This window comes from Erpetoichthys calabaricus, chromosome 1 (genome assembly GCF_900747795.2).
Source record: "Erpetoichthys calabaricus chromosome 1, fErpCal1.3, whole genome shotgun sequence".
Taxonomy (NCBI): Eukaryota; Metazoa; Chordata; class Cladistia; order Polypteriformes; family Polypteridae; genus Erpetoichthys; species Erpetoichthys calabaricus.
The window spans coordinates 261109308-261133844 of record NC_041394.2 but is presented as its reverse complement, the minus strand read 5'-3'; the positions used below and the strand labels follow the sequence as shown (position 1 = coordinate 261133844).

General features: G+C 36.5%; 1 protein-coding gene across 1 annotated transcript in view; it reads left to right on the top strand.

Moving 5' to 3' along the window:
* The window catches only part of asz1 (ankyrin repeat, SAM and basic leucine zipper domain containing 1), a 233506-nt gene that overhangs the window by 135953 nt on the left and 73016 nt on the right, over positions 1-24537 (top strand). Inside the window, exons 7-8 of the mRNA XM_028811545.2 lie at positions 7326-7447; positions 22052-22103. Of these exons, the coding sequence (XP_028667378.2) occupies positions 7326-7447; positions 22052-22103 (174 nt within the window). The remainder of the gene's footprint in view (positions 1-7325; positions 7448-22051; positions 22104-24537) is intronic.

Here is a 24537-nt window from a genome sequence, read left to right as displayed (position 1 = left end):
GTAATGTGGTTATTTATGTTGAGTCTACTTTGTCTAAGAACAAGGAGCTGGTAACACATTTTTGTTAAGTGTTAAATTTGGTGACTTGTCTAGATAAAATTCAAAGCAAAATTTACATTACCTAGGCTTATTTTCCTCACTTCTAAATGTTTAACAAAATAGTAATTATACAAGGCACTATTGTGCATCATTCTTTGTTCCCTTTCCAGATTTTACTTATGTGAAAGATGGAGGGAATTATCTAACATATATCTATATATAGTTAGTCCTTCGTTTACCCCATGGATGCCCAAGTCCTGTATATAAAATTGCACAGTATCTGTTTATAACCTATGCACATCCTCCTATATACAGGATCGTCCAGATCTAATTATGTAATTTTCATTGCGCTATAACTTAAGTTTATTACATAGAGAATTCAGGGAGACTAACAATTCTTTTGTTTTGCATTGTTTTCCTGCATTGCATTAGAAGTTGCATAATTAGATTTGGACCACCCTGTACTTTAAATCATCTCTAGAAAAATGTCTGTACATGTTCAGGACAGGCGTCACCATCATGTGCCAAACTACATAGTACAAGTCAAAAATTCTTTCTTTCTTTCTGTCTCTCTCCCTCTTTCTTTCTCTCTTTACAACTTACAGATTGCTCTCTCCCACTTTCATACACACTGTCTTAACACCCACCAAAAGGCAACGAGATGTGTGGCACAGTGGGTAAGAAGTACAACGTTAGGCTAACTTCAGCCTTCTCAGGATCATCTGTATCAGAATTCCAGAATCTCCTATTGCAGATATTGACATTTTGGAGGAGGCTCAATAATACTAGGATCTGTGTAGGTTTAGGGCTCAGGATCTTCAAACACTAAATGCAAATCTTTCAAGTGTCCAAATTGATGGCTATGCCTCCTCTAAACCTTTTTGCATTATCACCATCATGTTTATTTTCTTTTATGCCATATGTATTGTGGGTACATATTTTTATACATATTAGTTAAAGTATATTTTAAGGAAATTTATTTATTTTTGTATTTTTATGGGCACTGAGCAATAAGCCTACAGAATTTCATTTTGTTAATAAAAAGTAAACAGTTAACACCTGTGGTCTGTAGTTTAATTTTAAAAATACACTTAAATATATGACAAGGCTTCTATGCATCTGGTTATGCAGGAACTTAGTGGAAAAAGTTTTTTAAAAGGATAAAGGAAAAAATTTGGAAATGGCATGGGAATCAGCTGATCAAGAAACATGAAATCGGTATTGGTCTTAAAAAAACCTGATCGGATCATCCCTACTTTAATAAGTATTTTTATAAATATTAGTTTCAGCTTTAGTAATCATTGTATGGTTAAGTTTTGAAGCTATATTTGCATCACAATGAATGAACTGTAGAGTTAATAGGTTTGTTAATAATTATTTAATATCAGTAGATGCCTATAGCAATGTCCTGTTAAAGCCAAAGAAAAATAAAACCAGATACTGAATATGAACAATTTTACAATGGTTATATTTTTTAATCATTTGTGCAGAACCAACTGAACTTCTGTATGCATATCAATTCAAATTTAACAAATACTTCTTTCTCCATTGTGCACTTCAGTAAAGTCCCACCATAACATACAAAATGATACAAAACAGAGTTACTTTGTTAGTGTGATTTAGTTATACATCTTTGAGTAAATTTCCCAGAAAACTCTGCTCCAGAGAAGTAGTCATTCTGTTTTGCGATCCATACAGAAACTATCCACAAACTGAGAACATGAATTCAATAAATGCTTGTGCGGCAGGGGCTTACACAAGATAAAAAGTCACAGGAGTAAGTTTAGGACACACAGCTACTCTGACTTGCCACAAATAAACAGGTGTGCCAGTGAAAACATCCTGTCTAGCATCCTCCATTTCTGCATTTCAAGTGGAACACTTTCAGATGGTCATGGCTGGTTTTCTAAGTTTAAGCTAATAATTTTTATAGCTTAGAAGTTCTATTTATGTAGGACTGTGGTATTTGCTGAAACTACTAAAATCTTTGTAGCCTTATTTTGGTTTATTTCTTATGGTGTAATTGTGTTCCACTGCCTCAGTTAATACAAATAACTCTACTTGTATATTTACTGTTATTTGAAGATAAGGTGGGGGCAATGCATACAGGCAAGGTAAGAGTTAATAGACCAGTAAGTTCATATTTATTTAGTTTTAGAAGAAAAAAATCAAATGAGCAAAAACACTTGGGCTCCATGTTCCCATTATTAGTATTTGTTCAGGTACAGTAGGCCTATGTGCACGTTTTTCACTTTTATGTTTAATCTTAGGATATTAACCATTTGAAACAGTGACAGACTTTCCAGGCTAACAAGTCATTTATGCAAAACACATTTTTTTTTATCTTTTTATAAAGTTCATTAAACCATTTCAAAACTACACATATTTCTACCTTATGCATTAGACATGTTAATAGTTTGAAAAATATTTAATTAACATGCCCATTTGTAGTGAATAAGAAATAAAACCTTCCGTTATATATACACTCATGCAAAACAAAAATTAAATTCTTATTCTATCTAAGCAAACACCTCTTTGAATTTTGCTACAAAATTATTAGTATTGACTCTTTCATACATGGTTATTTTTTCACATTAAAAAAGCACACATTTCTCATGACATAATTGAAGAATGGAAAAAAAAGAAATCCAATGTAACATACACTATATATCATGTATTCCTATATCCCTATTACCAATTATTATAGTCTCCTCACCTCCACATTTTCTGCAATATATCTACAGCTTTTACTCTGTTTGCTCTGTTGTGTGTCACTTTTGTTATAACCTTGCCCTCTGGTACAGCCTATTCATCCAGAGTATGGTCGAATATATTTGTGGATGACATTTGCGACGTAAACTTAACAAAGCATAGTGTAATTGGTTTGTTAGTGAATGGTAGTAAAAGCATGCAGATATAGATTTCTTTGATATTCTGTGTTGCTGTATCAGTTTTGTGATATGCTATTCATGCAGAACATAGCATATTGAAATTGGGGTCAAGAGAAGAAACACAATGTTTTTTTCTAGCCATCTTAGAGAAAGTTTATATACGGAATTTCACTACCTACTGGGAATTTTAAGAAAAATGAAAATGGAAAAAGAAAGATAATGACAAGTGTTTTTGTGATAAGTATTTCAGATAGTTTTTTCAGTTACTGCAATTGTTTCTGTCATTTTAGTTTTTCATCTTGTTTTTATTAATTTTATTTCAGTTTACAAAAATGATTTTTCAATAGTAGTTTTAGTTTTTATTTTTGTTTTAGTTTATAGTGGTAACCTTTCCTAATGGCTTCCAACATGCATTGACTGTCTTGGGGTTTAGGGCATCTACAGTCTCTGCATAAGCACAATTTAATTTCCAATTGAGAACCTCTTTCATAAATCCAAGATGTTGCATTATGGGTTAGCATCAAAGGCAGTACAGATCCTCACAGAAGTGTGAAGCAGATGTAAGTCACCTTAATGTACTTGATGATGCCTTGACCAAGTGGCTGTAGCTCTGATGTTGTGTTAAGAGGCAGAAACATCACTTCTATCTTCTTGTCGGTAAAGCAGAGAAGTTGTTGATGTCCGAGAAGATCCTCAGTTTGAGGTATTTCTTCACTTCTACTGGTCACCCAGACCATCTTGTTGTGTTGCCAGAACACAATAAGGCAATTTTTGTTTTGTTCTTAAAAGCCCTGGGATTGTTTGCTCCGTAAACGAGGCCTGGCTTGACCTACTGCATTACCACACATTGCCAGAGTAAGGTGATCTTTCCAGGCCTTAAACCCAGGACCTACTTGGTATTCTTATTGATGTATTTATTATTGGGAATCTTCTTCCAGAACAAGCCCATTTCATTTCAGTTGAAGACTTGCTTTGGAAGGTAACCATTCTCTTCTATGAGTTTCTTGAGCTCTTCTGGGAATGCAGATGCTACCTTGGTATCAGCCAATGCTAATCCTCTTGTGAACTTTAAGTTCTTGAAGCTGTAGCGCTTTATTGTACGTAGCTAGCCAGTGATCCCTTACTAGCTTTAAATGCCTTCCTCTTACTCTCTACAACCCATTCTCAGTAGTGCTCATAGAGGCTAAGTGCTTTTTCATGCATAATTTTGCCCTCAACATGGATATGCTTCTATAATATGTCCTATGGCCACACACGTAATGATTTCTCAGTCTTTGCAAATATTTTATCATGAACTAGATAGTGTTTGCCATTGTAGGAGCAGCACTAACACTTTCATGAATTTCAGATTCTTTCTGCTTTTTTGTGTGAATGCTCAGTTTGTTCTTACCAGCCTTAATGGCTCAGTTTGGCAAGTGATATGCCATTATTCAAAAGATCAGAGGTTTTTATTTTCTCATTGAGTGAGCACTTTATGCAAACTGTTAGCCTTTCAGGGATTGCTTTAACCACTTAATTGCATTTTAGGAGCCATTTTTCAGAGAAACAAAGGATGCACACAACACAAGTAGTGAACCAATGAGACAAACAATACTCAAATGAGTGCTGGAGAGAGACTAAGAATCTATGAAGGGTGGGAGACTACAGTAAGGTATACCTATACATCACAATTCATGTGGATTTAATGTAGAATTCAGTCTGTGGCAAACTCAAGTTTTGCTATTTGGAACTTTCTGAAACTTTTTTTTTCCCCCATATATTTTCAGTCTGCGGTTGGTTAAATCCTGCAAGAAGTATTAAGGCAGAAACCTTGGTGATTGGTAGCACTCAGAAGCTGAGGTAGGACAAGTGAGCGAGAAATACTGTAGTTTTCCTTCTATAAAGGCGATTGCTGGAAAAATTGATTGGTCAGTCTACAGACCAAGTGTCATTCATGTGAGCAGAGCAGTTCAACTAAAGAGTATTGTGGTCACTCAGGAGTTGGCTTCCATATACTAACTGTAAGTTTACTCCTTTGAGCTATTTTTTTCAACTCTTGTGATGGGAGGCTGCAGCAGGAGGAAGCAGTAAGATCACTTCATTCACATGGATTCAATGTAGGGCTTCGCGTGTGGCAAATTCATTTTTTTCTTTTTATAACTTTCTGCACAGTTCTGCACAACATGCTAAAATAATTTTAAATAGATACTCCTGGAAAAATTTGTGCAAAACATAAACAGGAAATGCAGTTTGCATGGAACTAACATTTTCAATTGAAGATCCTTCTTTCTGTCTCTTTAATTGGCCAGAAATATAGAATAGAAAGATCAGGGCAATCAAGACCAATACAATGATGGACAGTGAGTCGTTAGTACTCTTAAATATGTGCCAATAATTTGTTGTAGTGATGTGATGTTGATTCCTAGACAGCTGTTAAGGAAAAAGTTTCAATACTGGAAGGCTTGAGAGGGAGAAGAGACTTGGTCTAGTTAATTTTTTACCCAGACTGGGCTACAAAAGAACTAAATAAGCAGAGGACTTGGGGAAGGTCGAAGAAAATAGGCTTGAGAGGGAGAAGAGACTTGGTCTAGTTAATTTTATATCCAGATACACTACAAAAAACTAAATAAGCAGAGGACTTGAGGAAGGTCAAAGAAAATGTTTCTAAGTATCGGCAAAAAATCCTCAGCATAGTGATTTTGTGGTAGATATGTACTTGAGAAGTGTGAGTTTGAGTTATGAAAGGCAACTGTTAGAGGCTCAAGAGACAAACTATACTGGAGGAGAGAAAGTGAACAGGGTCATGATATCGTTGAAATAATGAGAATGACTGCAAAGGATGATGAATAAAGAATTTTGAACATGAATTTTGGCATGTTATATTAACTATCAAATAGAAAACTTAACAAATTCTTCAAATTCACATGGTCAAATGCCTTTTCAGCATCTAGAGAAAGCAGAGCTGGAGCCTGTGGAAAATTAGGAGCTGCATTGATAATGTGCAAGGGGCATCTTACATTGTCTGCCCCTTGACAAAAATTAATGAATCCTGTAGATCTGCGTGAATTAATTTGGAAATTATTAGTTGAAGGCTTCTTGCCAGAAGCTTAGTAAACAACTTTGTGTCTGAATTCATCAGAGAAGTTGGGCAATAGCTGGAACAATCAATTGGCTCTTTGCAAAGTTTTAACAACAAGATGATTATAGCTACTGTATGTTAACAGAATTGACCAATCCAATGGAAGAAATAGCAGTTTTAACCATTTGATGAAGTTTGGTTAATAGTTATTTTTGAGGAGCTCTGACAGCAACCCATCTGGACCAGGAGCTTTTCCAGTATGCAAAAAATCTAAAGCCTTTAAGTTCAGTCACAGTAATGGGAGCATCTAAAGTAGACGCTGGGCAGAGTTAGCTCAGATAAAAAGGAATCGGTTTCATCAGGTGCTGGATTGAAATGTTTAGAGTAGAATTCAGAGTAGAATTCCACAAAAAACTTTGGGTAATTAAATTAGTAAAGTGCCTAGATTTGCTCTGAATTGATATGTTGGCAAATTAATCACATTTACAGTATGTAGACTAAGAGCCAGCATCTTAATAGACCTATATCCAGCAACATAGTACCTGGCTTTTTTTGCGATGAACTGTAAATTCAGCACTCTGCAAAAAAAAAATCTGTCCTCAAATTAGAAATCAAATGTTCATAACTTGGATCAATCACGCGAGGGTGGGCAACCCTCAAGAGTGATGAGATGAGACTCCAGTTCAGTAATCTTTTGTGTATTGTACAGCTCAACGCCTTAGGCATAGGTAATGGTAAAAATCACAGATTTTTCCCCTATACACTATAAATTGCATTTCAGCAGTTTAACAGGTGGTAGTATCCTTCAATGCAGGATAAAAACAACACAATACAAAATAATTTTTTACAGTATATTCAGCATTTTGGCTTTTCAGTAGCAAAGAGTACTTCAGGGAAAAAAATAGTTTATTTTAAGTGAATTTTTTTTCATATTTTTCTCTTATTAATTACATACATTACCAGACAAATTAAATCTTCATAGGTAATATCAAGTTAAACTTAACCTTGGAATAGCATGCCCTAATTTAAACTCGATATAATTGATTATGAAAGTATGATGATTTTGATTATTATTATTATCATCATCATTATTATTATTAAAATGGTGGAAATTTAGAGATGACCAGTTATTAGAAGACTAGCAGTTGATGAATTAAATATATTTTCTGCCTTCAGTTATTTAATTTTTTTCCTAAAACCAATTCAAGTTTGGATATTTCTCACTAAATAAAGTTAATTTACAGAAAGAAGATCTAAAATGTCTTTCTTAAATACCCCTTTTCAATTTTTGTATAGAGGTGTTATTGACACTTTCTTTAACAACTTTTGTTTTTTAGATTTTCAAAACTCTAATGACAAAGCAAAAGAAGCTAAATGTAAATGATGACCTATCTAAGAAGGAAATGTTACATTCTATTATTGATAATGATAATCGTACTGTACAGAATATCAAAGACAGGTAAGCTATTTTTCTCTTCCATTGCAGTATTCTTCCCCATTTTTTATTATAAACTTAATGAATTGGTGCAGTGGTTCACATTGTTTAAGTAGAGCTCATGCTTGTTCAGTGCATACCGGTAAAAGTAAGTGACTTATTTATTATTCATGGTTTTCTGAGCACTTGTTAGACAAATAACACAGCAATGACCTCCCCTGTATTGATACAGTTCTGCTAAAATCAACCTTTTCTTAGTGAATTAATTTCACCATTACAAACCCTATTCTTATGATATTCATGGACTGTACTCTGAGAACACAGTAATGGAAGTGCTGTGCATATTATGCCCAAAGTTCAGCTCCTCAGTCTTTCTGAGCGTTGTAATTAACCCCTTGTAGACGACTGTCGCAAATTTGCATCAAACCGCTTCCAGGCTGAATGCAGCCGAGGTGGCACATGTATCCCGCTTATGCCGGTTGCTGCGTTATCGATACGTTCCAAGGATTGTATTGAAAGCGCTTCTCATCCCATCTAGCGGTCGTAGTGGAAACTACAACCGCCTGATGGAAGCAAAGTGTTGGCGTTTCCATGCACGTGGATTTTGGCTGCTTACTTCGAGAAATTCTCCTCATTTGAGGTAAATTGTGCTAAGATAAAAATACTTATAAGCTGATTGTTTTCTTCTATTACTGACATATCAGAATAGACTACATGTGACGAAAATTGCGGAAGTTATACTCCGTTTTTGCTATGTCGCTTTTTCGCTACATTCGGCAATAATGGCTGCATATGAATAATATTGTATTTAGATGCAATATCGTAGAAATTAGAATTCCTGTGCATAAATTTGAAATGCTTTGCATTTTGATCCTAGTTAATTTCTAGAATTAATGTAAAAATTGCATACTGAGATATAAATGCGATTTCTGCCCTTTATTTTGAGGCAGAACTAAATGAACACATCAGCTTTCTACAGGAAGCGAGCTGGTGGACTTCAAATCAGGGTTCCACCAGTTGAAAGTGATGACAGCTGTCTCAGTGACAGTGAGGATAGAGGTGAAGACTACATACCTACACCATTATCACAAGGTGATTTTTCTGAAGATGAAAGCAGTGGTAATGAGAGTACTGACAATGAAAGCAGCAGTGATGAAGACTCTGACAGCAATAATGATGCACCTGCTAGCACCAGTGCTACTGGTGCAAGAAGGCGACCAGCTGCTACTGCAAGGAGAACACAGCAAAAGACAGTGTGGAAGACAGTGCAACAACAGAACTCTGCAAAGGACATTCCATTTTGGCAAGCTGCTCTTCCTGATGCTGATGAAATCAGACTGCCCATTCAGTACTTCTGAGACTTTTTTGATGCTGATCTTTTGGATAGTATTGCAGAACAAAGTAATCTGTATTGCGTGCAAAAAAATCCAAATAGGGCCCTCAGATTGGATCGAAATGAATTGGAGCAGTTTATTGGCACTGTAGTGTACATGAGTGTTGTACATTTACCAGGGTCAAGAATGTACTGGTCCAGTGACTGTCAAGTAGCACAGGTGGCTGATGTGATATCCCGAGACAGATGGGAACAAATTAAAAAATTCATTCATTCAATGACAACAGCAACATGCCAGCCAACAATGATGGAAATTACGATAAGCTTTTCAAAATCAGGCCAATTATTGATTCACTTCTCCCAAAATTTCAGGGTCTCCCACAAGATCAAATGTTGTCTATTGATGAGCAAATGGTGCCATTCAAAGGTAGATCTAGTCTAAAGCAATATATCCCCAAGAAGCCATACAAATGGGGATACAAAAATCTTTGTGCTTTGTGATACAAAAGGCCTGGTGCATTCATTTGACGTATTTGCAGGGAAAATAGATCTGGAGAACCTAACATTGGTGCAAGTGAAAACATTGTGCTAAAGCTTGCACGAGTTATTCGTGGTGCTCTCAATCACTTGCTGTATTTTGACAACTGGTTTTCTTCCTTGGATTTGTTTGTTGCTCTTGCAAACAAGGGAATACCAGCCCTGGGGGACTGTGCAGCAAAGTCGCCTGCAAGAGTGCAGTTTCAGTGTAGACACTGATATGAAGAAGAAGAGAAGAGGGACATTAGAAGAGAAAAAGGTTGTTGTAGTCAATGTAGAAATAAGAGCAGTAAAATGGTTTGATAATAGAGGGGTGATCGTTGCCAGCACTTTTGCCAATGCCCAGCCTGTTTCTAACGTAGAAAGATGGGATAGAAAGTCAAAAAAGAAAGTGTCTATAGAATGCCCAAACATCATCAGCCTGTACAACAAGTTCATGGGTGGTGTTGATGCTCTTGATGCACTAATTGCATATTATCGCATCCACATAAGGTCAAAAAAGTACTATCATAGGTTCTTTTTTCATTTTGTTGATATGGTCATTGTAAACAGCTGGTTGTTGTATAGATGTGATTGTGATTCACTAGATGTACCAAGAAAGAAGCAGAAGGATTTGCTAGCTTTTAGAACATCAATTGCACAGGCATTGTCAAGGAAAGAAGAGGGGGCGGCCTTCATCTGATGTTGAAAGGGATTTTGAAAAGAAGAAACATCGAGGTCCAGCTAAGGCTATTCCAACACTGGAAGTCCGTTCAGATGCTGTGGGTCACTGGCCAGTGGTTGAAAGTGGACAGCAACGCTGCAAACGCCCAAATTGTAAGGGCCAGACTGTAATCAAATGTTCAAAGTGCAATGTTCACTTGTGCCTCAACAAGAACAACAACTGCTTTCGAGAATTCCATGAGTAAGACTGTTTCTCCTCATGTGACTTTTTGTTAATTTCATGACATTCTACTGATTTTTGGAAAATTTTTGTAGTTTGAATTGTTGACTGGAGGAATTGATCAATAACAGCATCAATAAAATAATCCACATACCTGAGAGTGGAAAATTTGTTTAATTACAATTATACCCAATTATGCCTAAAGTCGCTAATTTGCATCATACCTAAATTTATATCTAATTTATGTGCTATATTCAAATTAACAATCTCCACTTAATTTAGCATCTATTTGACAGCAAAAACACAAATAATTTTTTTTATATAATTGTAAATAAATTCAGGCATCATTAAATCACCTTTAAATCATGCTGTCTGAGTTATGCTAAATGATGGTAATGGTAAAATCCTGTTTGTTTCCTCTGTGGGCATTTATCATACAACAGTTTTTTTTTTTTTATATATTATGCCTTAATAACAACATACCTTACAGTTTCATATTGTCATAGAATTTTAGTTGCATTGATATTGGAATCATGATTGATTTATATTAGTTATTAAAAGGAAATTTGTACATGTGATACAGAAAAATCTTGATCCTGGCTCTACATAAAAAGGTTCTGTAGACTCCAGAAACAAACAAACAAACAAATATTTAATAAAGACATTTTTGGAACACCCCATGCTGTCTGCATTATAATTACAGGAGTGCTGCAAGTTCTTTGTTAGACAAAAGTATTTTTAGCATATAGTTTATAACATGTTAATTATAAATAGGTCCATATATGTGACATTAGATTATCCTGTATTAGGTTAAATAGAGAGAGATGCATGATTCTTCATTCCAAGGTCAAGGGATAGCTGGAGGGACTGCATATTAGATTTAACTCCTCTTACTTAGTTAGACAAAAGGCAATATAGCTGAAAAGCTTAACAGACTTTAAAGTTGCATAAAGATTTTCTGCTACAGATGACAACTTAGACTTAACTTATTTAATGCATTCACTGTGTAACTATCAAGGATATAGTTCCATACTCATGTAGTCAGTCAAACATTTATCTGTTCACAAAAACTGTATACATTAGAAGACAATTAGCATTTTTGTTTAAAATTTAATGTTGGTTTAACTTTTCACATTCAAGAAGCTGTAAAGATAAGGAGCATTTCATCAGCCCAACAAAATCTGATTCATAATAGTGAATTAAGGATTGCAGTTAAATCTCTTGTCTGTAGTTGTGTCCTTGACCATTGACTTTTGTGCGGTCTTCAGTCCCGATGATTTGATGTGGAGACATAGACAACCAAAAAAGTGAATGGCTTGCTGAGTCCACAAAATTTTTTGAACAATAGCTGATAGCTGTTCTTTGTATCACATTTTTCAACAGTTACTTATGAAATTTAGTATAAGTATAGTACTTGCAATATGTGCCCTCTAATTGTAACAGAAGGAGCAAAGTCAGTGAATTCTCTTTTTCCTTTTATCCTTGCAGAAGGGAACTTGAACATCAAACTAAAGGGATGCACGTACGTTCTTAGTCCATTTGCACTGTACTACAGTACAAACACATCCTCAATTTGCATAGTATTTTAATGCATGCAAGCTCTTTCTGTAGAAAATAATTTTTAGAATGTTGTCTTGGTCCCTGTTATGAAGGTGCAGTTTTCCATGTTGATTTCTCGATGAAGCTGTTTTTTTATGTCCAGCCACAAGTTAGGTATTGTGGTTCGAGTCCCACTTCTTTTTTTGTTAATCTTTATCTTATTTTTCTTATGTTTCATGTATATACTTATGTAAAAATATATGGAAAAGATTATCAACACTAGGGAATGTCACAATACCAGAATTTTTCTATATGATACAAATACCTATGAAATTTCATGATACTCTATACCTATTCATTACCACGGCAAAAAAGGAAATCCCTTTTGCTGCTTTTTAAATTAAAAGTTCTTGTGTTATTAATGCAGACAATATTGCACCCTTTTCTGTAATGCATTAGAAAATATATAAATACTAATCGCAAATTTAAAATAGTAGATATGCATCAAGGAGTTGCCAAACTATCATGTAAGTAAACTAATATTGGCATTCATATATATCAAACTCCAATGCAATATTTGAATTTAATTTGTTATAGACATGGGGATTTGTCAGTGTAACAGCAAATCCAGAGGATTTTATAATCCTGATAAGATAAGTCAGGTAGTCCATAATAATAATAAATCCTATGCTGTGATACCCCCAAGTGCACATGCTGATTTTTATTAGAATACTACTTAAAGTCAATACCAAATATATAAATCCATACATTATTATATCTGCTGTGTTGAATTAGTGAATTCCAATATAATTCAGAGTATATCCATTTAAACAAACTCTTAAAAAACTGTTCTTGTAGCAATATGCTTTTAAAATCTGGTTTGTCAGTCATTCACTCTGTGGGTTATGTTAAAAAAATGCTTTAGTTGCCTCACATTTTTATGCAATCGTTTTGTTCACCCCACTGAATTAAAGCTGAAAGTCTGCACTTCAACTGCATCATTGTTTCATTTAAAATTCATTGTGGTAATGTACAGAACCAAAATTAGAAAAAAGTTGTCTCTGTCTAAATATTTATGGACCTAACTGTATGTCATACTACTTTGCCACATAAAATTGTTTTCTAAAATGAAGCATTTTTTTTATACTTTTTAAAAAAATAGCTAGCCTGCTCTTGTATTTTACAGTGCATCCGGAAAGTATTCACAGCGCATCACTTTTTCCACCTTTTGTTATGATACAGCCTTATTCCAAAATGGATTAAATTCATTTTAACCCATGAGAGAGAAGAGAGAAAGGAATACTTAATGTTTATCGAACATGTGAGAAGCCTTTTAGAAGGTATTGTTAGTAAACCTTGTATTTGAACCTGGGACTTGTCTGTGCATTTGTGTTTGGGGTGCTGCATTGTCCCCAAGTGGTCTCCATATAGAGTAAATGAAGAGAATGATTTTCAAATAGATAGATGTTCATGCAGTGAAGATGTATCCACTCTTGTATATCAATATAGCACAACTGAATGTACAAAGACACATGCAAGAATATCTGGCTCTCCAAATTATCGTGGAGCTCCACACTTTACAGTGGGTACAACCAGCAGTACAGTCTCGCTACAAAGGACTGTGCCGTTGAGGTGGTTGTCGCTTTGTATCAAATCATGCAAACGAAACTGGCTGTCTAATGCATAGACCCTTTTCCAATTATGAGAGATTTAAACATGCATGTTGAACATGCGATGTGCTGATATAGATATACTTTTTTAAGCCCAAGGGGAAATTCACATACTCCAGCAGCAGCATACTGATAAAAAACAATATTAAAGAGACAATAACTTTGTATAATGTTAACGTTTACCCCCCCGAGGTGGGATTGAAGTGTCGCATAGTGTGGGGGAGGAACGATCTTCTCAGTCCGTCAGTGGAGCAGGACAATGACAGCAGTCTGTCGCTGAAGCTGCTCCTCTGTCTGGAGATGATACTTTTTGGTGGATGCAGTGGATTCTTCATGATTGACAGGAGCCTGCTGAGCGCCCGTCGCTGTGCCACAGATGTCAAACTGTCCAGCACCATGCCTACGATACAGCCTGCCTTCCTCACCAGTTTGTTCAGGCATGAGGCGCTATTCTTCTTTATGCTGCCTCCTCAGCACATCACTGCGTACAAGAGGGCACTCGCCACATCCGTCTGATAGAACAACTGCAGCATCTTATTGCAGATGTTGAAGGACGCCAGCCTTCAAAGGAAGTATAGTTGCCTCTGTCCTCTCTTGCACAGAGCATCAGTATTGGCAGTCCAGTCCAATTTATCATCCAGCTGCACTCCCAGGTATTTATAGGTCTGCACCCTCTGCACACAGTCACCTCTGATGATCACGGGGTCCAGGAGGGGCTTGGGTCTCCTAAAATCCACCACCAGCTCCTTGGTTTTGCTGGTGTTCTGGTGTAGGTGGTTTGAGTCGCATCATTTAACAAAGTCCTTGATTAGGTTCCTATACTCCTCCTCCTGCCCACTTCTGATGCAGCCCATGATAGCAGTGTCGTCAGCTAACTTTTGCACGTGGCAGGACTCCGAGTGGTAGTGGAAGTCCAATGCATATAGGCTGAACAGGACTGGAGGAAGTACAGTCCCTTGCTGCGCTCCTGTGTTGCTGACCACAACGTCAGACCTGCAGTTCCCGAGACGCACATACTGAGGTCTGTCTGTAAGATTGTCCACGATCCATGCCTCCAGATATGAATCTACTCCCATCTCTGTCAGCTTGTCCCTAAGGAGCAGAGGTTGGATGGTGTTGAAGGCGCTAGAGAAGTCCAGAAACATAATTCTTACAGCACCACTGCCTCTGTCAAAGTGGGAGAGGGATCGGTGTAACATATAGATGATGGCATCCTCTGCTCCCACCTTCTCCTGGTATGCGAATTGCATATGTTTTGCTGATAATATTGTTTATCTTATTATCTGTACTAGAAAAATTTAGTCTTTTCAAAAATAATTATATAGATTCAGGCATTGTGCTGAATCCAAAAAAATAAAATTCAGTTTAGCTGACTGAAGTGGGCTGTACTAACAATCTCATTTTACCACATATACAGTAAACAAATGACAGGCCATAGGTTGTTACACACATTTTGCAAAATATTTTAAGAAGAACAAAAAGAAAAATACTGTTGTGAGATTCTATCATTTTAATAGGAGACTGGCTGCTAGTCTTCCTCCGAAGCACTAACTTTCAGGCCATGGATGCACCTGTGAAAGGCATCACCATGCGCCGTTATTGACATTGCATGTTTATGTCCACATATGAATTGCTGTTTTTGTTCTGTAGACAACAGGACAACAATAACCGAAAAAGGCGCACTTTTGATTGCTTACATTCTTTCAGTCTACAAAAATGTATTTCATTACTTTGCAAAGATATTGCCTGCTGATGCTTGTATGATAATGCATGTGTATGCTTTGGTGACCTAACAAGAGAAATATTGAGCACCCACGTAACATTTAGTCAAGTGACAAGAACTGAACAGACATTATAGACATGCATACAGTTTTATACAGGTGGAAGTTTAGTACAGATGTTTTAGCATAGGTAGAGCAAAGCTGTCATCCCTGCTTCACAGAGCCAGTTTCTGCCTGGAGATTTGCACATTCTCCCCTTATATTTATGGTTTGATTTTTATCCATGTTTCAATGAGTTTACTGACTCAAAAACACTATCCTCAGAGAGCGCAGAACATGCCATGGAAAGTGAGACATACTGTATAAGTGGCTTGGCTCTTTTGAAAATATGAGGCTTTTATTAAAAATACGATACTATAAAATCAGTTTAGTTCAGATTTGTTATTTCTCCAAAGTCCAATGACAGTGTTTTTACTGCTCTGAAACTTGGTGTGAATATCGCTGTGTAAGCTATGCAAATCAACAACAGAGAACGTAATGCAAAAATAGGTACTGTTTAGGAAAAAAATAATCATATGATTTGAGTGCACATCTGTTTATTTTTTAAAAACTTGGCAGAACAGAAACAGAATTACAAAAGCAAAAATAGGATAATTAGTAGAATGTAACTGGCCTGGATGGAATCAATTTACCAGGGGAGCTAACCAGCCCAACTTGATGCTATTCTCAAACCTGGATAAATAGAGTGGATTAGTGTCAGGAAAGGCATCTGGCTAAAATAGTTTAGCCAACCTTGATGAAGGAATCAATCCAATTGGCTTGTGAAAATGAAATGCCTTGCCTGAAACTTGTGGTAAGTGAGCAAGGGCTACCAGTCCAGAACCAAGCTTGGCTAAAAGAAGTCATTATAAAAGCAGCATCAGCAGAAGACTGGAAAGAGAAAAGGGAAAGTTGAAGGTAACAGTATGGACACTGACTGTTAGGACGATGACTAGGAAACAGAGAGTTAGAAAGGGTTGATGGATAGAGGAAAGTAGAAGTGTTGTGTGTGCGGGAACCTACATGGAAGGTGAATTAGGCAAATAAATGTTGGAGACAAAAGAGAGGGAGAGTGGTTTTTAGAATAGCAACGACTATGAAGAAGGCTGGTAACGATTTTAGTTATCTAAAGTAGATAAAAGATGAGCAGGGTATAGTCTTGAATGAAGAAAATCTAAGGGTAGTATTAGGGGATGGAGTTCCCATATAAAAGTTTTGTACCAAGAATAAAGATGAAGTACAGGAGACAATGAAAAGAATCAAGATTGGTAAGGCAAGAGGACTGGATGAAATACCAGTGAATATATAGAAGACTTTAGAGGAAAAGTGTGTAGTTGTATGATCTACTGCAGGAGATCTATGAACAGGAGAAAATACCAGAAGAGGACAGGAACAGTGTGAATGTTCCCATTCATGAGGAGAAGGTAGGCATTCAGTATTGTGTAAACTGTTGAGAAATAAAGCTGATTTCACACATTGAATATGAAAAAAATTGAGAAAGGGTTTTAGACAGAATGCTTATGGAAGGGACCACTATAGGGGATACGCAGTTTGGTTTTATGCTAGGGAGAGTAACAACCAATGCAGTGTTTGAGCATTGAGACAGCTCATAAAGAAGCATTGAGAAAAACAAAAAGGTTTGCATATGGTTTTTATTGATACAGAGAAGAGTATAGTAGAGTGCCATGTCAACAGGTCTGGAGGTGCATAGGAGAGAATGTAGTACCAGACAAGTATGTGAGAATTGTCCAGGATATGTATCAGGGTGTGAAGACTTGGGCTAACAGTACTGTTGGCGTAAAAGACAAGATCCTAGTTTGAGCAAGTCTACACTAGGGATATTTTAAGTCTTTGATCTGGGTATGAATATGTTGATTTGTGGGATAAAAGGCCATTCTCACGTGTTTTTTGCCAAAAACATTATCTGGTGTAACACCAGAAAAGAGGAAATGGAGAAGTTTGAAAAATGTAGAAATAGAAGCAGAGATAACCCACAGAGTGCAGTGTGAATGGAACAACTGGTTGAAGGTATCAGGTGTAGTGTAATCGAAGAGTTAAGGTGAAGGGTAAAGGTAAGGTTTTTAAGACCGGAGTAAGACCAGCAGTGATGTACGATATATAGAGCTGAGACATAAGAAATAAAGGGAGTGCAAGAGAAATTGAGATGTGTAAAGTTACAAAAATGTACATAATAAGAAATGAGACAATCCGAGGTACATCAAAAGTTGAAGGTATCTTAGAAAGTACAGGAATGTAGATTTAAGTTGTATAGACATGAGATTAGTATAGACAATAAATATGTGTGCAAAAGAGAGGTGAATTTGGGAGTACATGGGGAGAGAAAGCAAAGAAGGTTGAAGTGGAGACGAATAAATAAAGTAAATGAAGATGAAGGAAAAGGGTTTGACTGGGGAGGTGGTTCAGGACTGAGATTTATTGAGATTGTTGATCATGTACATCAGCTCTACATAGAAGAGGGGTAAGGTGTAAAGGAAGAAAAAGAAGCAGCTGGTTAGGATGATGTCCATCCACGATGCCCACTACAAGCAAACAATCGAGCAAGAAACATCCTTACCTTGATACAGTAGTACCAAGAACATTTGATAAAATGTATTATTTCTACTTGAAACACTTGAGGCATATTTTCCTAAATTAAAACCTTTGCTACTTCAAAGTGAACATATTCAGTAAGTTTTAAGGCTTTTTTTGTTTGTTTGTTTGTTTGTTTTTGTTTTTGAACCATGGTACTCATTAGCTTCATTTTAAAATGCAACAATGAGCTAATTCTTTTTAAAAATTTTAAAAATATGGCTTCATTTCAGAACACAATTTCATGTGTCAAATTAATATATGATTTTGAAGAAATAACTTCGACTTGAAAAATACCAAACTTGTCCGTTAACTTTTGAAGTGTATTTGCTTGGTGTTAAAAGCAAACCGATTACTTCACTTGTATTACAAATGTATTAATGTAAATGGTTAAAGTCTGCACAGGCAGTCCCCGGGTTACGTACGAGATAGGGACTGTAGGTTTGTTCTTAAGTTGAATTTGTATGTAAGTCGGAACAGGTACATTATTTTAATAAATGCTGTTATTGACTGACTGTAATCAAGTGCTCTGCCAATGAATGATGGAATTTCACCTCTCTCTGACCTTTTTATTATTTGTACTTTAATTTCCATGGTGATGGTTTTTCTCTTCTTTACTGTGTCACCAGCACTTGCATCAGATTTGTGTTTCAGAGACATTGTTGAAGGTTGAAGACAAAAGGTTAAGATGAGCTCTTCTGCACAGCACTGTACCTGATTTCACAGCAGGAAGGCACCCCTTGTCAGCAAGTCTGTTGTACTGACGAGAGACAACTTCCTGCTATGTACGTAACAGTACAAGGAGGCTTGCTATTGAGAATGAATGGGGGTGGCGAGGCACCCACCACACAGTCCCCTCCACTTGCATACAGTATGCTGCCTGCAGCATCCGCCCACCAAGAACGAATAGGGTGCGACCAAAGGTGGGCATTGAATCGCCCACCACCACCCCCATTCAACAGGCAGCCACCCGAAGCACACTACAATGCTGCCCCTCGCAACCCCATTCACCCTAAATGGCCTCCATTCAGCCACAACCGGGTCACTGCTTGCAGCATCACCAGCCGCCCGCCGAGAATGAACGGGGCAGCCGTTTGAGGGAAACTGCAAGGCTGTGTGGTGGGCGGGCAGTGAAACACCCCCCTCCGCCCCATCAAGCCCTCCTTCCTGCATACGAGCGCTTGCCGCGCACCCAGCTGCCCACTGAGCATGAATAGGGTGCGGCCCCCACTGCCCCATTCATCAACCGGAGCCGCCCAAGGGATACTACACTACAATGCGCGAGCAGCGAAACTGCCCCTCTCTAGCATCTGTCTTGCCACGGCTTGCAGCGTCCCCAGGCTGAAGATGACTGAGTGCCAGTTACTGAGGAGCCTGTGTCGCATCCCCCAGACAGATGAAAGAGCAGCTGCAGCCCCGTTCATAAGTCGGATGTCTAAGTCAGGGACTACCTGCACTTTCTTTTGCCTCTGATTCCACATTGGATTAAATCTTTGCGTGCATTGAATGCTTATGACCTTTTAGATTTTCTGTATTATTGTATGAATTTAACAGAGAACATTTTTAAGTCATCAGCCAGAATCTAACATTTAATTAATAAATAACACAATAACTTGATACATGCACCACTGGTCACAAGTTTTTTCAGTTTTATGTAATTGCACAGAATTTAATGTTTTAATGTTTCATGAAATCAAGGCATAGAACAAATAAACAATGGGAAAAAATTATTCTGACTTAATTTTTAGGTGTACAAATTTTTATTCTAATTTTTAATCAATTGAAATAGCCACCTTTTGCTGATATAACAGCCAAACAGTGATAACCCTTTTGATTCAGAATGCCAGTCACTCTGTCCACGTCACCAACTATACCACCAGCAAAAAACCCCAGACCATCACACTTCTTCCTCCATGTTTGACATGTCACACATAGAGGAACCATCCTTCCACCAACTCGATGGCTTACAAACTGTGATGAACTGAAGATTTCAAATTTTGACTCATCAGTCCATAAGACTTTCTTGCAGTCTGCAGTAGTTCACAGCCAGTACTTTAAAACCCTATTTTGCCCTTTAAGGAATGGCTTTTTTTACGGCCTCTCACCCTGTCAAACCTGCAGTACAAAGTCTCCTCTTCACAGTATAAACTTAGATTTGCTTTCTTCGAGCACTGTTAAGCTATGCTGGAAGCTGTTGTGCTGTGAGGCACCAATCGTGCAAGCTGGTAACCCACAGAAACTTGGCTTCTGACTGGGTTGTGACTTTGGGCTTGCCAGATCTCTTCCTATCAGAGTTTCTTCCAATTTTCAATTGCCTTTGGATTGTGTATGACACCGTGCTCACTGACACTATTTTTTTTTTGCTCTTTCTCTAAATTGAAAGGCTTACACTTCCAAGGGTATTAATGCTCTGTCTCATTTCATTTGTTAATTGCCATTTTCACTGGAATGTACAACTTTCTACGGTGTAATATTACCCAAGTGGTACTTCATCAGGTGATGTAACAGTCTTTTCCTTCTCTGCTTTACAATAGACAGAGGGATTTTAAGTAATCAGCAGAAGTTGGGACACATGTGCAAACTGTTTGCTTCAACTTGCAAGGCTTAATTTACTTTAATTGCTATAGAGCATATGTAGGTTGTAACCTGTTAGTTCCCTTCCTTGTAGAAGCCCATTTGTAATATTCTGAAATTTCCTTATTTTTCAGTTTTTGCTAACCTAAAATTTAAAACTCTGGCAGTTTACTGCATACCTTTTCATCATTTTAGGTCATTCATTGCATTTCAACTGATTAAATCTGAAGAAAAACTGAAGTGTTTAAAAACTTTTGACCGGTAGTGGGAGTACATTATATAAATATAGAGAGGAGAGAGAGAGAGAGATGTTCAGTGCCCTGTTTTTAATAAGTATATTTCACGTTTGGATAATAACCTTTTTTGAACAGTGTCTTTCAGCACCATCATTGAATTTTGACTCACTTCTTCTGTTTAAATTCTGTGACTTTTTTCAGTTTTTTTATTTTAAGTATTAACATGAATACAGCAGAGTTCCACTTTCCCAGTCAGTTTAGTCTTAGGAAAATGTATCTCTACCTTAGTCATGGTTCACTTGCTGCTCTGCTGTGCCGAGAGACACACAAATATGACTATGGTAAATATGCACATGTAGTTTCAGGAAATTTTTCATATTAATTACACCACTTCTTAAACCCATTTTGGTGTACAGCTAGCCTGGAACTGGAGTAAGTGCACCTAATATACAGCACCACCTGTACTTTCCATTTATATTTGGTAATGCTCAGTTATATAACTGGTTGTTCACTGGTAATTAGGTACACAATTACATTGTATTAAAGTTATTATTATTGGGTGACATGCAAAGACATGCAATAACAGAGACACAGTTAAATTACTTGCATATTGATTAAGCTGTGTGTCCAACCGAGTGTGATTAGCTCCACAAATCACCCAAGTTCTCTGTTGGGAAAAGTACTATCTACTGATCATTTTACTTGCAGTACTACATTAAAGCCACAACAATGGCAAAATAACAAAAACCAAACCCAACACAAAAAGTTTCTAAACAGGTTATGATGAATAACCATTCAGCTTACATATGCTAGCAAACAAATCCCAATACAAAATCCGGAGGTAAGAACCTCAGACTGAAGCAAGCAAATCAGGAAACCTGAAAAATGTACTCTGTATGAAAGCACTTTCCAAATGATAATCCATGAGCCATTGATGGAGCTACAACTCAGCCTCATAATATATAGGCTGCATGTGAGCCTTCAGTGGTGACATCAGGTTCGCTTTGCCTTTAGGTGTTCCACCCATAATACACAAGGATCAAAAAAGAACATGTAATACATAGATAGTAAATAATTTAAAAGTACAATGGCCACATAAATATAATACACACATGAAAAATAATGCTTTAAGCAAACAAAACACACAACACGTCCTGGGTGAAACATGAAATTTAGGGTGGAAGACGAAGGAGAAGTCCCAACTATAGGTCAGTGAAAGTGGTGCTCCTTTGTGTCTGATGTCTAGCGATTTTGCGGTTCCAACTTTACAGTGTGTGATAGTGCTTTTTATACCTTTTGAGGTGATCATGTTTTGATAAGATGACATTGATTTTCTTTACCAAACCAATCACTGTTTAACTAGCAGTAGTGTCCTCTTTTGCTGAATTGCCACATATGTGCTGATACACTATAATTTATTGAAGATTAATTGTTCAGCATTTTAAAGTAGTGAATTATACTTAATTACTTAATAAATAACTGTTCCTTTTGTATAATTTTTTAAAAGATGTGTTGATGAGAAGACACTAGACTTGGAACGCTTTGCAGAATCCATATTGGTAAGATTTTTCTCTTTTTTTTTTGTGTAGTTCAAGTCAGTTATGAATCAGTAAGATGAGCTGAAATATTTTGACTAGGTTCTCATATTTTTAAATAATGAGAGCAGATGCATGATTTATTTTTTCATAGGTAAATAACAAATTAAACAGCGGGTTTAAAATAGTTTTTACTGCTGAGAACCTTTGGCAAATGGTCTCTTTTGAAGTAAGAGAAATTTAATGAAGAAAGGAAATGTAAGATTGTCAGATGTGTAAAATTAAATCGGAGAAAGCTGGTCAAAGGAAAACGGTGGGGGGCAGTTGCCAAAACAAATGCATGATGGTGACAAGGAGTTTTGTAGAATTGTAGTTGGCAGTATGGATCTGGATTCAAATCATTGCCATATCGTTTAGATCCAGTATACGAATGGCGATAGGCAATTTGATATTAGGCATGTTGTAGATTGAATTTTAGATGAGTTATTTTTTAAACATATGTTTCCAAGATATGTGAGGACTGGAGGGAGATTGCTTGATAGATAAATTGTATTTATAGAATGACCTCCAGAGAAGGGCACAAAATGTTGGCAGAAATTACTCAGAAGTACGTTATTTTAAAAAAAGAAAAAAAATTAGTAGATGGAATATTAAGGTAGAGATAAAGGGAGAGAAAGAGAAGTAGATAATGAATGATAACATTAGAGACTTTTAAGTTCAGACCTAAAACAAAAGTAGGACATGCAGGAAGAAATAGAGACTTTTTAGACATCTTAACATAAGGTTCTCCACATCACCAGAAACATTGCCAAATGTTGTATGCCTTTATTTGACCAACTTGGAAGTTATTTAAACCCGTTATTTCCTTGTGATATTTTGGACAAATAATTAAGTGAATATCAATCTTCTGGCAGTTTCTTATTGTGTTATGTATTATTGAAGTAAGCACTGGGATACTTTTTTTCAGCTCAATTTCAGCTAAAGGTATTGCCCTTGCAGAGACAGAAAAAATTATACTAGGTTCAATAGATAACCAAGAAACAGTGGTCCAGAGAAGGGATTATCCATTGCTAGCTTGCTGAAAAATTTCAAGATTTGGTAATGAGAACTAATTTTAATAATTGGCCTTTTATTGTTCCACAAAAAACATGAAATCAGACATTTTGTTTTAGGTTTCATTGATTTAATGAAGTTATCTTTTGTGGGGGGCTATATTGATATTAATCATCCTCACAACTGGATTTTGCAATTTTGTGTGAATGTTGATTTTATTGTCTTAGTATGGATTAAGCAGAAACATACAGTATTTAAAGTATTGAAGGCTTAGTCGAAGAAGATCAAACCTTGATCAGTTAATATTATATCCTGTTAGCTTTACAAAAGATTTGAAAAACAAAGTTGCATGGGAGGTCTTATTAGGAGCTTCCACCATAAAGTAAAATTTCCATATAACAAGATTTTTTTGAGGATAGCTATGGATCAAGATAGAGAAAAATAGGTTGATTGGAACGGAGAGCAGTGTCAATAGGTTAGATTGAGAGACTGAAATAAATTCAGCATCCAAGCTATGGGGGAGGTGCAGAAAGTTTTATAAAATTAACTTGGAATTCCTCAGAACTTGTCAGATTAAAAAGCATGAAATACAGTAGGACGACTTCGGCATGTCAATTTTATTCTCTTAGTTTCTCTAAAATAACATCAAGCTGAGTTTTGAAGGCTCCAAAGTCAACTTACACAATCTTGATAAATCATTCTAACTTGTGTGTGAATTTTAGCCTTAACAAGTAGTCATATACGTTCCCAAGTTATTAACTGTATTATCATAGGATTTGTTACTGGGTTAACTACTGGGTTAGTTATTCAGTTTGGTCTACACCCACACCTCAATATTAAGGTTATCATACATACACACATAAATATAAAGATCCTAGACAGACAACATCTTGAGTGGTGCAAATTGCCAGTCACTTTGCAATATTCAACATAGGATTCTCTCTCTATATATATATATATGTATGTGTGTGTTGTTTAGACTTCAGTCTATTATTGAAAATGCTAATCACCCACTTCATAGTGTTGTGGTTGGACAGAGGAGTGTATTTAGCAGGATACTGACAGGCATAACGTGCTTCACTGAACATCACAGAAAATCCTCCTTCCCCACAGCCATCAGACTCTCTATAACTCCTCTTCTGGTCACTCATCCACGCAATAAGTTATTCCCTCTATCCTTAAAGGATCTCTCAGAACATTTTTTTAACTACGTAGATGTACAATAATGCGTCTGTTGCTTCTTGTGTGAATAACTTTTTTGGATCTCGGAATGTGTATTACTTCACTTATACAGTATGTGTAATATTATGTAGAATGCTTACAGCTCAGTGTGCTATTACAATTTAGTAGCCTAGGAATTTTGTGAAGACTCAGATGTATAGTATCTATTATATTTAATTCACTG